The 15,564-nt window shown below is 39.3% G+C and overlaps 1 protein-coding gene across 5 annotated transcripts in view; it reads left to right on the top strand.

The window, feature by feature from the left end:
- Positions 1-15,564, top strand: part of ATP8B4 (ATPase phospholipid transporting 8B4 (putative)) — a 315,343-nt gene that overhangs the window by 265,298 nt on the left and 34,481 nt on the right. For all 5 annotated transcript variants that reach the window (XR_013395574.1, XM_077939397.1, XM_028850904.2 and 2 more), the window contains 3 exons: positions 8,430-8,577; positions 11,406-11,589; positions 12,140-12,363. Coding sequence is in view for 4 of the 5 variants with exons in the window: in XM_077939397.1 (XP_077795523.1) it covers positions 8,430-8,577; positions 11,406-11,589; positions 12,140-12,363 (556 nt within the window). In the remaining variant the exon portion in view is untranslated. The remainder of the gene's footprint in view (positions 1-8,429; positions 8,578-11,405; positions 11,590-12,139; positions 12,364-15,564) is intronic.

Below are 15,564 nucleotides of genomic sequence, written 5' to 3'. Positions count from 1 at the left end.
TGGGCATGGGGACAGCAGGTGGGACAGTCTTGGGCACCAGTGGAAGCAGTGGCAGGCTGAGCCTGCCTGTCTTTGGGCCCAAGGGTAGCACATTTGGCACTGGTGTTAGTGTGTCCTGGTGGGCTGATTCTTGGGTCACCAGGAGGCTTGCTCAGGTGCCAGCAGTAGAAGCAGTGGGCTGAACCTTGGGCCCCTGGGCTGCAGGCATGCCATAGGCAATGGCAGTAGCAGTGGTTGGACAACTCTCTGGCTCCCAAATAGTCTATGCTGGTGTTGGCAGTGGCTGTGGCAGGCTGGTCAGGCCAGTCCCCAGGTCCACAGGTGGTAAGTACAGGTGGATGCTAGCTGTGGTGGTAGTGGCAGGCTGGGTTAACCTGTCTTCTAGTCTCTGGGAGGAGTGCTCACGATGGAGGATGGAGCCATGGCGGTGGATGGTGATGGAGCCAGGTGATCCCCAGGCCCCTAGGTGATATGCTTAAGCACTGGGGTTGAGGGTATAGAGGGTGGTCAAAGCTAGGCTGGACAGACCTGTCTGTATGTTCCTTTTCTCCTCGCTGTCCAGTGGTATATATGGGTGCTGGCTGTGGTGGACAGGGACAGGGTTATCCCAAGGCCTCTGGTGGAATGCTCAGGTGGCGGTGCAGTAGCTGCACTATGACCCTGCTGGCTGCTGGGGTGAGTGGGATTGCTTTTAGTAGTCGCAGCCTTAGGCAGGTGACTGGGAAGGGTATGCTTTGGCTGTAGGTGGCAGTTATCTGTGGGGTAGCCTATCCTTAGGGCATGTGAAAATGTGAGGAAGTCCTGTTGCTGGAAGGGTGGTGGGGTTGCTGTCAGTGTCTTGCACTTTCGCTGTGGTGGCAGTGGTGGCAGTGGTGGTGGCTGCAGGTGGGGAATGTCAGTGGAGCTCCAGGAATGTGGAAAGGGAGGTACTGTTGGGCCTGCAGGCAGGATGCAGTCTGGTGGGGCTGGGCTCTCAAAATGACACTTTGCTGTAGCTCCTTAGGACTTAGAGTGGTATGTGGGACTCAGTGTGAGCTCCCTCTCTGGGGGCAATGGCACTGCCTTGTCTTCAGGCAGCTCCCTATATTAATTTCAGGGTCTGAAAGGGTTGAGAGGAGGCTCTTCCATGGCTAGGATTGGAGTCTGTGGTGGGATTGTGGACCACCAAGCATCCCTCACTTATACTTTCCCTACATTGGAGAGCCCTTCTGGGCTCCCAGCCAGGCAGGATGCCTTGTTCCCTTCTTTCTTTTAGGTGTTTCCTGTCACTTCTCTCTTGAATTCCAGTGTTCTCTCTTAGATAACATATTGGAAGTATGATTATCTACTCTCTATCTTGGTGCTTCTTTGTGGAGGAGGCAACTGCCAGATGCCTTTAGTCATACATCTTGAAGCACCACTCTCATTCAGAATTTGACTCTTGCTGAAGGAAGATAGATGCAGACGGATCTAGATTTTAATAAGCTTATTGCTAAATGTTTTGAGACAGTGCCTGGAACAGTATTGTAGGGAGTACATATGTATTACCTCATTTTGTTCTTAAGAAACTCAATCATAGGCATTACTATTTTCCCTGTTGGACAGATTAGGAAGTTGAAGTATATAGAGGGTAAGAAATTTGCCCAAAGTGGTCCATGGTTCAGGTGGGATGTGAATTAGGCAGCTTGGCCCCAGAGCCTGTGCACTTGCCATGTGTTTCCCTAGACATACCTTAGATGTATTCCTATTCCCTTTAATAATTAATCAATTAATCTAAAAAATATAGTTGTGAAGGCATCTCACTGCTTCACTTGAGTAAATGGTCAGACACCAGATTAGCCAGTAGAGTCAGCAGAAATTTGCAGCGGAAATAGCAGATGTAGGAGAAAGAGTACGGCTTCCTGTCAACTGGATTTAAGGTGGAATCTCAGCTTCATACTTAGACTGAGTGGGGAACTTTTGATATGGGAATAAACTCTCTCTGCTTGGTTTCTTCATTTGTAAAATGGGGATACAAATATCTACTCTATAGCTTATTTTATTTGGGGGATTAGATAAGAACTTAAAGCTTTATGACTGTTCCACGAGCATCTTTCTTGCCTTCCTCATTCTGTCTCTATTTTCTTCCTTCTCCCTTCCTTCATTCTTTCAGCCACGGATTCCAATCTTTCCACCAACAAGGTCTACTTTTGTAACTATTTCCCCAATAAGGGCAGCAGGCCTGGAACTGCAGGGGAAGGAAGGGGTAGAATAAAATAGACAGCTTTTTGGAGGTAGAATGAATAGGTCTTGAAATTTGATTGGATGTGAAGAGAAGTAGTAGGAGGCTTTGTCACTGCTAGGTTGTCTAACTTTCACAGCCCAGAGTGTGCTCAGGCATGCAAGAATAGAAACTCATTAAATTTTCTAAAACTGAACTCGAACCTCTTTCTGTCTGATGACAGAACAGTTAAACTAGGCATTTTCAGTTAAATTTGGTTCAAGTCTGGGATGCACAATTGCCTCACCTGTCACTGTTCATCAGTGTCTACCCTGCTGGCACCCAGCACTCCCCATGTCTGTGTTCCTGTCTGTTCTCTGCTCTCTTAGGGTTGTTGTTGGCTTTCCCTCTTGGCTGACTTCCACACTCTGCTGGGGCACCACGGAAAGCGTGGCTGCTCTTCCTCACCTCTCTGTGCCCAAGAGGACTTGTGTTCTTATGCAGCCACTTCAGTTTCTAAAATCCCTTTACTCTGCTGATTGCCCCAAATTTATCTGAGGATTCCATTAGCCACACGGTTCCTTCATCCACTACCAATCCAGGTGTGGGTCAGGACCCAGACTTCTTTTAGCCATTATTTATCAGTTTCTTAACTCCTCCTCAAAGACCTCTATCCCCAGGCTGGGATGGGAAATGAAGGAAAGTAATTTCTTTCTACTCTGCTCCTTTTGTCATCATTTTAATGCTTTGACTCATTTAAAGTTTATTCTTTTGATACTTAAAGAAATCCCCCCCTTCTTTTTCCAAAAGTCCAATTAGTGAAATTCCAGATTGCTGAAATTCAGACTAATGATGCTGCTATGAGTTTCAAAACCCTATTTTGGTGCTCAAAAAGCAAAAGTTTGGTTCTGTTTTTCTCCTTCTATATTTGACTCTGCAGATCCTCCTGAAGCAAAGCATATTTCTAGTTAAATAGAGAGGGTCACTTGTGGTCCTAGTAGTAGTGGGAGAAGGAGTGATTGAGTTAATATCTCAAGATTTTATCCAACTACATTTGGTTGACTAGATGACATAACTGTCATTATGTGGAAAGAATATGGAGAAATGTGAACTACTTGTATACTGTTGTTGGGAGTGTAAGTTGATAGAAACTCCCTAGAGGACAAACTAGCAGTATATTTCAAAATTACACATATGCATAGTTTTTACCCAATGATTCTTCTAGAAATTTCCCTTAAGAAAATAAGTGAACAAATGTATGAGTTTGTATAAAAAGGAATATCTATTGCTATATTGATTTATGATAATAGAGATGAGAAATAGTTCAAATAACCATCCATGAAGGATTTTGTTCAATGCTATGATATATACATGCAATGGAATACTCTTCAGTCATTCAAAGTGATTTTGTATTTCTTGACATTGGAAAATGTCCATGATATTTTTGTTAAGTGAAAAATGAGATTAGAAAACATCATGCATAATATGATCTCTCTTTTTGCAAAAAAGTGTGTGTATATATATAGGTATATATATAGGTATATATATGTATAAAACATCTACCCATCTCCTTACCTCCTTGCCTACTAAGATCTGAAGGACATAAACAATGGTTCTCTCTGGGTGATAGAATTATGGATCATGTTTACTTTCTTCTTTTTGGCTGTTTGTATTATCTGATGTTGTAATAGTGTTTGTGTAATGCTTTTACAATTAGAAAAAAGCTTAAAAATTGTCTTTTTTAATGAGAAGAAAAATATTCAGAAGAAAAAAAATAAAGAATTTCCAGCTAGACTCAATATTTCAGAAGCCTTGGGGCCACCTTGCTCAACTGAGTGGAAAATAATGTCATTTCCACTCAGACTTGTAGGTAACCCCATTCTTAAAGTATAAGACAGAGAGGCAGCATATGATAGAATATTTTATATAAGAGGAATCATTATATTTGTAGTGTACATTTTCTTAGTATTAGGACTTGGGGTAAAATGGCATCCAGGAAAAGCTGTTGCTCAAAGTTGCTCTCTATACTCCTAATCTCAGCTACTTATATCTAAGCCCACAGCTTTGGGATGAAATTTTGAAATCGTAAATTTGCACCATTCCTTTTTCTTGTGTTATGCTTTTTGAGTTCAGTGGGAGTTCATTAAAAAAGAAAGTGTAACCAAAGAACAGGATCTGAATGAAAGTAGCTATTGAAAAGAAATGACAAAAATGCTTATATTTAAACCTGTCAAATGTGCTTAGATAATTTTATAAACATGGATATATAATTTTCATACATATCATACACATGGCTTGTTTCAAATTTAGTGTCGTGAAACCATTTTAGACACTTTGAGTCCTGGGTTAATTTTGCTGCTGTAGCTGCCTTATTATTAAAGGCATGCTTAGAAAGCTACAATTAAACCCTGCTATGGTTTCTCAGAAAATTACTACATTGAATACATTTCACCAATTCACATGTCTTCTGCTGAAAGGAAAACAGACTGAGAATTTTGATTAATCTGCAAGGAAAACTCATTCTGTATTTCATTTTTGTTTCATGATCACGTCTTTTGTTATTAGAAAAATTCATGTTCTTTAACTAAATCATAAAGTGACTCCACTGCTTCTGAGAAGTATCCCAGTGCTATAACTAGGAATTGATATTTCTTCTTTAATCAACAAAATATGTATTGGTATTTTTGAACATCTACTTGGTGGAAAATTATTGGTTTGAATGTGCAGGGTTCTCAAATGCAAATGGCTTCAGGACCAGGCTTATAGCATTAATCACGTGATCTGGGCTATCTATTATACATCAGGGAGTGATGGGGCCTTTGGTGAATGGGAACATCATGTTGGCCATAAAGTCATAGAGATTCTTTAAGACACTGTGTAGGCCAAACAAAATGCATCTTGGTCCTAATTCCTAACGCCTAGTCACCCAGGAAAAATGTTATAGTAGATTAAATTTCTCTCATAAATCATACAATTTTAGAGCACTTACTTAGGTAATCTTGTAGATCTTCTGGCACACACTGGTGCAGCAGCCCAAGCTTTCATGATCTATTTTGACTGGTTGGGGCATTAGCCAAACTAATTGGCTGGTCCCATTTCCTGAGCTCTAATAATGAAACTGGTTCAGAGGTTGAACATCTTAAAGGTCTCTCAGGTAGGGTAGTAAGGAATGGAACTGGGAATTCAAATCAAAATTTCATATACTTTCTCCCTTTCTCTACTATTGGCAGGGTAGGGCTGTCCCTTAACTGTCCCTCTGGCACTGTGTCTTAGTCCAACCTAGAGGCAAGCTGTGGCTGACTCTATGTGTAAACCAGCTTGCTACAGGAGACCAAGAACTGTGAAGGTGAAGACCTAGGTTCTAGCCGTGGGTCTGACACTAGCTAATCAAGTGGCTAGAAGTCAGATAACTCAACTGTGGAAACATGAGCTGTCAGAGGCAGTCCTTGTGTCTGAATCCAGTTTACCAGGTTCCAAGCTCAAAGCTCTGGCTTTTGTATCAAAAAGTCCAGATTCTCTTCTTTTAAACAGGGTGTCATGGTTTCAATCCCTTTCCCAACAGATTCTTTTTTTTTTTTTTTTTTTTTTTGAGATGGAGTTTTGCTCTTGTTGCCCAGGCTGGAGTGCAGTGGTGCAATCTCAGCTGACTGCAACCTCCACCTCCTGGGTTCAAGCGATTCTCCGGCCTCAGCCTCCTGAGTAGCTGGGATTGCAGGCATGTGCCACCAAGCCTGGCTAATTTTGTATTTTTAGTAGAGATGGGGTTTCTCCATGTTGGTCAGGCTGGTCTTGAACTCCGACCTCAGGTGATCCGCCCGCCTTGGCCTCCCAAAGTGCTGGGATTACAGACATGAGCCACTGCGCCCGGCCACAACAGATCAATTTAACCTTTCAATATAGAGTGCCTTAAGAGGACTGACTAGACGACTCTTTTTTCCGACCATTCTCTTTTCTTTTTATAGGTTGTATGCAAGCCAGTATGTGCCTAACTATGCTTTGCTGTGCTTGTGGTGGCGTGGGGCTGTGAATGCCACAGTTGCCTCAACTCTTCATGCAATTCCGCATGCCAAGACTTGTAATAAACTGCCCTTCATTACGCAGCTTGGAAAAACAGGCACTCTTTTGTTTTAGCATTTGCTATTTGTATTATGTGGTTAAGCATTGTATGTTACGCTTGCAAAAATGTATAGCTCGTAGTCATTGAAGGGAGTTGTGTGTAGCTTTTTCCCTTCCTAATAAATCGTTTTTGTGAGAACCAGCTGGTGTTTGAAGAGCTAAGTTCCAGGAAGAAAAAGAAATGACAGCTATAGAGCGTGGGCAAAGTTCTAAAAATATGGAAGCCCAATCTGGCCAAGAGATGTTGGCCTGTGCAGAGAAAGTGCAGTGACAATATCAGCAGAGCCAGAAAGACTGTCCCTTTTCTGCCTGGAAAAGGGTTCATGTGAGATGTTAGGAAGACAGTTTAAGGAGAAAAAAGTCCTAAGTAAATAGAATTTCAGCCAATACTTTAATGAACTTCACCCTTCTTTGGAATGTTTTCACTCTCTGAGGGGAAAACAGAGATTGAGTCATTTATACAGCGAGTGAGAACTTTACTCAAAATGAGTACTCAGGAGATGTTTTCCCTGTGGTGCTTTCTGAAGTCGCAATTTATGAGCTCTGCAACATTGTCGGAGAAATGTTCATTTCCAAGGAACTTGTCTCCCTTGCTTTCTTTATTATTTGGCACTGTAAATTTTCATGACTGTGAGGAGGATTCCCTGACATAGTTATCTGATGGGAAAGTCTGATCCTCTCACGTAAAACAATGATTTTTCATGTCTGTTCTACCTCCCTCTCCTCTTTGTAACTCCCTAAATTTCACACGTAGCACTCTGACTTTATAAATCTTTTTCTTTGATTCTGCAAACTGACTGTTAAACGTATGATATCATTCTTGGAACCATGTGACCTCTGGGTTCCTAAACGCAGATGTGATTTTGGTCCTGGACAGCAGAAGGAGATATTGAGCTTGAAGTTCATGTATCTTTTTGTTTTGTTTTTGTTTTTAAACTTAGTATGTAAACAACTGGTGTTACATTTTCAAATAATTAGACAGCCGAGGGCTAAAATAGTTATTTTGGTAAGTGGACATTCTCTTCTTTCAGAGAAGACTCAGCGTAAAAGGATTTTAATAAATATTTTCTACACAGGATGAGTAATTTCATTTCACCAAAAGACACAGTATTCACTTTCTGGTCTTCTGTCACTCCCCATGTTCTCCTGAGCGCTCATTTTGTGAATGCCGGTTATGACCCATGCTGGATAGTTCTCTGGTTGTGGTTGAAACTTCTGTAGGTATGTCAGCTCGCCCTACGTTACTTCAAAGCCTGCACTCAAGTGCTCTTGAAGAGGAAATTCCCTTCCTTTAAAGGCATCATCTTTCCATTTTGGAGAGAACAGTAGAATGCCACTTCTAAGGGTGCTCTGTCACCCTACAATCTTCCTCTTAGATGGCAGAGATGCATGGGATGTGGGCAGGATTGTTTTATAGCTACTGCTAATTAGATCTGGAGCATTTGGAGGGCGTTTCCATTTGGAACAAGCCTCTATAATTTGGTGTCTAGTTTTTATCCTAGAAGATTTATTATATTTTTTAAGCTAATGAGTACATTTTTTGCTTAAAATTGTCTATTCTATTATAATGGCTATGCCCATTCAGTAAGTACCATCGTTTTTTTTCTTGTTAAAATTTTTAAAAAATATATTTCTCAGAGGACCGCTATTTTAAGCTGGATCATATTACATTGTACCTCGAATTGATGAATTTATTTTATAGATAGATGCCCTAGAATTCCTAGAAGATTTCATCAATTGTCTTTAGTCTTGTGCTTTCCATTATTTAACAGTATTGCATGTCAGACAGTGGTTCTTAAGCCCTTGAAGCTCAGACAATCTTAAGTACCAAATCTATCAAGATCCCCTAGTTCAAACGCAGCTCAAGATGGTGATTTAGCTTTTAGGTAATTTGAAACGTTTAAGATGATTGTGTTTTCACTATGTTTACTCTCCTACATACTGGAATTTGGAAATTTGCTATGGTATTCCCATCACAAAGAATTATCCAGCTTGCTTACTGAAACTGGGTCTTATGCCATATTCTGTCTGAATAGTGGTGAAATAAATTTACCTCTAGGCGAGTTTCTTGTTAGAGTTAGTAGGTATGCTCTGTATGCTTTGTTATGTTTCACTTTTCACTCTCTCCTTTAAGGAAAGCAAAAGAAAATTTGTCTGGACAAAACAGAAATGTTTCCAATGGCCATGTAGTTTGTGAAAAAAAGCAGCAGCTGGAGTTGGATTCTATTGTAGAAGAAACCGTAACAGGAGATTATGCCTTAATCATAAATGGCCACAGTTTGGTGAGTTTGCCTAAGGTTTTTGTCCTTTCTTTTTCTTCACCGCAGTAATCATCTCTTTTGTGCTATCATAATGAGACCTCCTTTGTCTTTTCCAGACAAATGTCACTACTAAATACAGGGCATACGCGATGATTTCCTGTTTGCAAAAGGAAAGGAAACTTCTAATCTATATCTCATACATTATTGTTTGGATCACCACAGTGAAGGGGAGGCTCCAAATAAATGCTAAATTCACAGAATATCAATCTTGTCTAAATGACTGTAGACCACTTAGCAGTATTATTTAAGTGCCTTTCTAGAGGGGAGTGTTACAGCTCACTATTACTTAATTAAATTAATGCAAGTGGGTGGATGTATTATAATTATTGCTCTTACTAATGTTTGTGACTTGTGGAGCACAACCTGACCTTCATGTAATTACTATACCAAATTATTGCCATTAAGATACCTCTAGTGGTTTTTCTAAATAGCAGCATTTTACAGCAATGCCAAACAATTTGCTTTGATTAGGAAATCTGGTTCTTGTCCTAATAGAATGAACTTGCATTGTACTTTTAATGTAGTTCAGATTCTAAATCTTGAACAAACATGAAAATACTCTTCTGAGTTTCTAATTTAAAATACAAAAGCTCCAATTACACACCAGTGAAATTATAATTTATATGCACAAAGAATTAATCTCACATCTTTCTCTGGCTTTGATGATCATTTTTCACTTTGGAGTTTGGAAAATAAATATATCTTCTTGTAGACAGTTTCTTAGAGGACAAAAGAAGTTGGATATGAGGATATTGTGTTTTCTCCCTTGCGATCAGCTGTCTGTTGTTAGCTCTTAGTGCTTAGAGCATTATCCAGCTGGATTCCAGACATAATGATGTGTTGCCTTCTACACCATGGAAAGTTACAGAGCTCAGCTGCAGGCCAAACTCAGTTGAAAGTTTGTCCAAATGACACAAAATTCTCTTTTGCACAGAATAACAGTAACTGAAAATTATGACTGTCATCTGGGTCTTAAAGCTGGTGGCCCCCAAGCTGAATTGCCCAGAGACCACAATATAGAAAGGGGACCTTATGAGTTATACTTTGACTTTCTCTCAGGCTCAAAGGATCCAATGTGTGGTGGCATTAGAGTACTCAGGTGATAATTTATACCATTTTCTCTCTCTGTCTCTAAGTACATTGAAAGAAGGAGGTAAGATAGATGCTCTTCAAGAACCCCGTCAGCTTCAAAGCCTGAAACTCATGGAACCATGAAATGTCATTTTTAATTTAAGGAGACTTGTCTATGTTTTTGCTAGTATGGTCAGAAATCTTTTTTTTTTTTTTTTTCCTAAATCATGATTCTAATTTGCTTAAATCCTGATGTTTTGCAGAATGTAATTGGGCCTTTGTTTTTGCTCAGAGTCTTAGCATAGTTTTTCACTTGCTGATAATAAAAAGAGAGAGAGAGAGAGGGGGCGGGGGGAGAGAAAGAGACCATTCTAGGCAAGACAGGCAGTTATCTGTTTTCTCTTTCAGAAAGAGTGATAATATTTGAAAATGCCAACTCACAATTTCACCTAGGGATTATAGGTTTCAACATGAGAATTTTCTGTGCTGAGTTATGTTTTTATATTCATTTACCGATCCAGCCATTCATCCATTGGCATTTTTATTAAGCCTGCCCAGGTCACAGTGCTGAAGTCTGAGGATAAGATTGTGAATAGAACATGGTTCTTGTTTTAGGGAATGCTGTCTAGTGGATGAGATAATCACACAGTGGTATGACAAATACTGTAAAAGAGGAATGAACACAATGCTTTGAGAGCACAGAGGGAGACAAATTTACTTCCTTGTGGGAGAATCAGGGAAGACTTCCTGGAGAGAGTGATATTTTCAAGGAGAGGTAATGGCAAGTACAAAGGCACAGAGGCAAGAAAGAGCCCATTCAATCATGAGGAACAAGCAATTTGGCATGATGGGAAAAAAGTGTAGACTTAAGGGTGATGCTAGAAGATAAAACTCAAAAGGAACGCAGGGGCCAGATTGTGATGGGCTGTGAATGTCTTGCTAAAGATTCACGCAAAGATACTGATGACTCAAAGTGTAAGTGGATTTCTGTTTCCTCTTAATGTGTTTATTAAAGAATTTACAGTAAAACATTTTCTAGGAAAAATATTGCACAGTTAATTGGAAGGGATTGTGCTATCTTTTTAAGTACTTTCTTGGCATATCTAAAGGCTCTTATGCATTTGGATAGGAGCAAGAGTAGAAACGGTTGAGGAACCCTGTCTGTGACACAGCTTGCATGCCCCTCTTTTGCACAGGCCTCTCTGGGTTTCAGTCATTATGTTCTTCAAGGGACAATCCCCAGATCATCTGCTTTTCATCCTGCCTGCACATTAATAATCACAACAACAAACTAAATATACAAAACAACAATGCAAAGAAACAAAAAGCCCATCACATAGAATAAACAAATCATCATCATTTGTAGTTCATTCTAAACTTGGTGAGCTGGTAGATAGGTTCTGTCTTTTGTTTTCAGCAATTTTAATGGTTTCTAGAACTTCTCCAGCATTTAACTCTCTCTCTCCAGTGCAGCACTATATCAAGGAAGACATATAAATGGCAGTTTCTTTTATTTTTATTTTGAAATTCATTAGTAGTATTTTTAAATTCGCTTGGTAGGAGTTCAACACTTATTTCTTTAGTTTTTGTTGCTTGTGTGATTCTGAATCAACAATGACTTTTTGAAGTGAATGAAACAGTTTAGCAAACAAATCAGTTGAGAAACAAGACATTTATTGTTTCCTGTTCTTTTTTGAATTTTATTTTTAATCACGCAGGCTCATGCCCTAGAAAGTGATGTCAAGAGTGATCTCCTAGAACTTGCTTGCATGTGTAAGACTGTAGTTTGCTGCAGGGTCACTCCACTCCAGAAAGCCCAAGTGGTAGAGCTGGTGAAGAAGTACAGAAATGCTGTTACTTTGGCCATTGGTGATGGAGCCAATGATGTCAGCATGATTAAAAGTAAGAGGATATTTGCTCAATGGGGTATGCTGCATACATGGGGTCCTCAGTTTCAGCGTTTGGCAATATATAATCACTAGATTGCGTTAAAATTTAATTTTGCCAGTGATTCTAAAATGAATGATACCTCTGGGTCCAATGCTACCACCATTATTAGCATTCATAACAAAATTTCTTTGTCTTTAAATAAACCATTTATGTATTTTTAGGCTAGAAAAGGACGTCATTCACCTTGTACTATTTGAGGAAGTAAGTAGGTACAGTGTAGAGGAAAGAACACCAGGCCCACATTTGTAATATGTGACTTTAACCCTATCTTTGCCACTTAAAATTCTAACAACTTCTGTAAGTCACTGAACTTTTCTGAGCCTGGCTTCCTCTTTTGTAAAACTAAGATAAATACCTATCATAAGCGTTTCATGAGATAATATATGTGAAAATTTGTAATTGCAATGGCTACAAGTTTCCATAAATAAAAGAGGAATGACAAGTTTCCGAAAGAGATCGTGGCTTTGTTTTGGGAATGACAGTGTTCCTCTTTCCTTTGTAGGTGCTCACATTGGTGTTGGCATCAGCGGCCAGGAAGGATTGCAAGCAGTCTTAGCCAGCGACTATTCATTTGCACAGTTTAGATATCTCCAAAGGCTTCTCCTTGTTCATGGAAGGTGGTCTTATTTCCGAATGTGCAAATTCTTATGCTATTTCTTCTATAAGAATTTTGCATTTACACTTGTGCATTTCTGGTTTGGTTTCTTCTGTGGTTTCTCAGCCCAGGTTGGTAAAAAGCATTTTTTTTTCATATGATATTACAAATGACTCTTCTTCATAGCTCTTTACTAATAATAATAAATTGAGAGTTTTTAATGACTGATTCAAGTGACAGTATTACAATTATGTAATTGATAGTTGACTTGAGCTTTGCACCCAAGAAGAATATGTATCTAGCTGGAATTTTATTTATTTATTTTCTTATTTAGGTAGTCAACCAGTGAGTACTCCTTCCGTGCATACTTTAGTTTTTGTTGAAATGTTTTTGGTATGATGACAGGTAAGCTTGTAGAGTTTTAATTTAGAACAGAAGTCTGCGAATCACTAATAAGAAATTTTGAGGTATCTTTACTGGGAAGATGGTTTCTTATCTAACACACTAAATGTATCTGGGCTGAGGGTAAATGTGTTTTATATTAGGGAGAAGTAATTGGTAGTCTGACACCAAAGCTGTTTAGACAGCAATTCATCAGCTAAAAGTTGATCTATAGATAATACTAGTAGGAAGAAAGAAAAATTAGCAAATTTATAAATTAGGATTCTGTTTTTATCACTTCTTATACATTTTAAAGGATAGTTATTTAGCCACACATCTTCAATATCAGAAAAGTTTTGACCCAATGAATCAACTGTAAAATGTAATGTCTATATCATCTAAATATACTTGTAAATTTTAAAAAAGTTTTACCAAAAACTTAAATGTAGATATGGCATTGACATTTTGAACAACACAAGAAAAAGATTGTCCTTGAGAATGAAATGGTAACCATAACTCTCAGAGATTTATCCAGTTGTTCTTCCCTTCTTTGGGTTTTATCAACGACACTGGATTCAACGATATGCATGAAGGTGATTTTTTAAAAAATCATTTTATTCCAAAAAGACTGAATATAAATGAAATCTTGGCATCTTCTGTTCTCTTACATGTACTGAGGGAGATTAGTGCATTCCTTTTTACAATGAAAATACGTTTTCAATATTTTTCCCTTTTTCTGGGAAGTTGAGATTTCTTAAAGTGAGGCACATCTGTTCCCATTCCTAATTTTCTGTTTTTAGGATAACATGCCCCAAACTAAGAGTAGATTATGTTGATATTTTTGCCTTTTTTTTGTTAATCTCTTGACAGTTGAAGTAAAGCAGAGTCTTGATTTTAGCTACTCAGAATTAGAACTTATCTTAGTGCTACTTCAGAGTAGGCATGGGGCTGGGGATATTTACATGCTCATAATTCCTCCTTTGTCCAACAAAGACAAGCATGGGAATGTGGCCTGTGGCTTCCTAGTCTGTTGATTTTCCTTCCACATGAGAACAAAGCAAGACCATCTGCTAACGGGTGTTTTCTAAGAGATCTAGTTTTCATATTCCAAAGGCTTAAGGCTGAAGAATCTCAAGACTATGAAGGGACAAACCCCATTTAAACCTCTTAGAACACAGAAGAGTAGTCAATGATTTGTATGTGCAGACGCACTAAGCTTGAATAGGCAACTGTTCCTCTAAGTTGTCTGTTAAAACTGTGAAGTCGAAACTAATGTTCAGTGACTTCTAACTTCTACATTTAGGTTATTTTCTGGGTTCTGATAAAATTGGTCACAGCCAGATGTTAAGCAACTAGAATTTTTATTCTTTCATCGGTATTTGCATTTTAAAAGAGCAAGGGAGAATAATAATTGCCCCAAAGACATGAGCAGCTTGATGGTTGAACCCAGCCGTAAGGCACACCACCTGTCTGTGATTAGGTTTCTGAAATGTTTGATTTAACAAACATGTTTCTTTTCTGTGTCCCTTTCTTTCCCTTTTGTTGTTTTACACTGAAAGCTCTAGTTAATTGCACAATCTTCGTTTTGAATCCATTGTTAGTCCCCGTTGACCATCTGTGTTCTTTCCTAATCCGGTGAATTGGGCAGGACCAGTGGTTCTCAAGCTTTAGCGTGCATGGGAACCACATGGAGGGCTGGTTAAAGCACTGCCCGCTGGGCTCTAGACCCTAGAACTGTACTTTGAGAACCACTGGGCTAGAAAACCTAGAAGAATATCCCAAGTTCTGCTTCCTTGAACACAGACCAGAGTAAAGTCCAATCTGCTGACTTTTTGTTTTGTCAACAACATTAGACCCTATTCACCTTTTCAAAAGCAGAGGGGCCAGTTAAGCAAACAGCTGATCTCCCCCAGTTGAATTTTTCCAGAGGATTTAAAATCCTTTCAGCCCTCTTGCCAGGTCACTGTCGCTGAAGCATATTTTACCTGCAGTAAGACAGGGCAAGGTGGACAAAAGATGTCTGTTCAGGGTACAGGATTTCTTTCCCCAGTTTAGCCAGTCTATTATGAACTCACCTAGCTTAACCATTAGCTCCTTGAGGAAAAGAAGTACATCTAACTCATCAATACATCTATAATAAAATCTTGAATGTTACCTGCCATATAGAAGGCCTTCTAGTCATTTCATGTTGTTGGGTGTTTCTATAGCCCTTTCCCATGCTTGAGGCAGTTGCAGCAAAGAGAGCCATTCTGACATGCCTACAGTCACTCACACAGTTGCCACTTACTCTACCTACCCCAGGGGCCATCCCTGCAGGCTCTGGATCTGGTCTGTGTAAACGTGTGCAGCCTGACCATCAATGTGGCAAAGGGGCTCAGGGTCTTAAGATCTAAATGTGGTTATGGAACTGATTTCAGAATGTAGAATGCTGTTTTTCTCAGTTGTGTTAATATTAATATGATACAATAGTTAATTGGGCTACAGATGATACATTTCTTAGTTATTTATACATCCTTTCATTCTAGGAAAGACATAGAGTGGATTTTCCAGGTGTTTTGGCTGGTTCTTGGCTGATTTAAATAGAGCAGGATATACTTTTTTAGGCAGAGGAGGAATCACCATAGAAAAATAATTGGGCCTCTGAATAGGAGTCCTGGACTGCTATCTACTTTGCCGTAATTTGTATGATGACCTTATCAAACTGAGACCTAAGCTTATACTGGAAAGGATATTTTGGTCCCACTATTTAAGGATTTCACTCATTTAATAAATATTCACTAAGCCTTTGCTATGTGTCAGGCCATGGTGCCTCCCGGACCTTATGTCCTGAGTATGTTAAAAAGTGTGCTCTTGATGGGCATGGCGAAGTGTGATCTCACAAATTTTAGTAGCTATTCATGTTGTGGAAGGCTTAAGGTTTTATTTCCATACTTGTCAGAGAAATAGATGGG

This window comes from Macaca mulatta, chromosome 7 (assembly GCF_049350105.2).
Source record: "Macaca mulatta isolate MMU2019108-1 chromosome 7, T2T-MMU8v2.0, whole genome shotgun sequence".
NCBI classification, from domain to species: Eukaryota; Metazoa; Chordata; class Mammalia; order Primates; family Cercopithecidae; genus Macaca; species Macaca mulatta.
The sequence above is the reverse complement of the archived record's forward strand: the minus strand, read 5'-3'. Positions and strand labels throughout refer to the sequence as shown.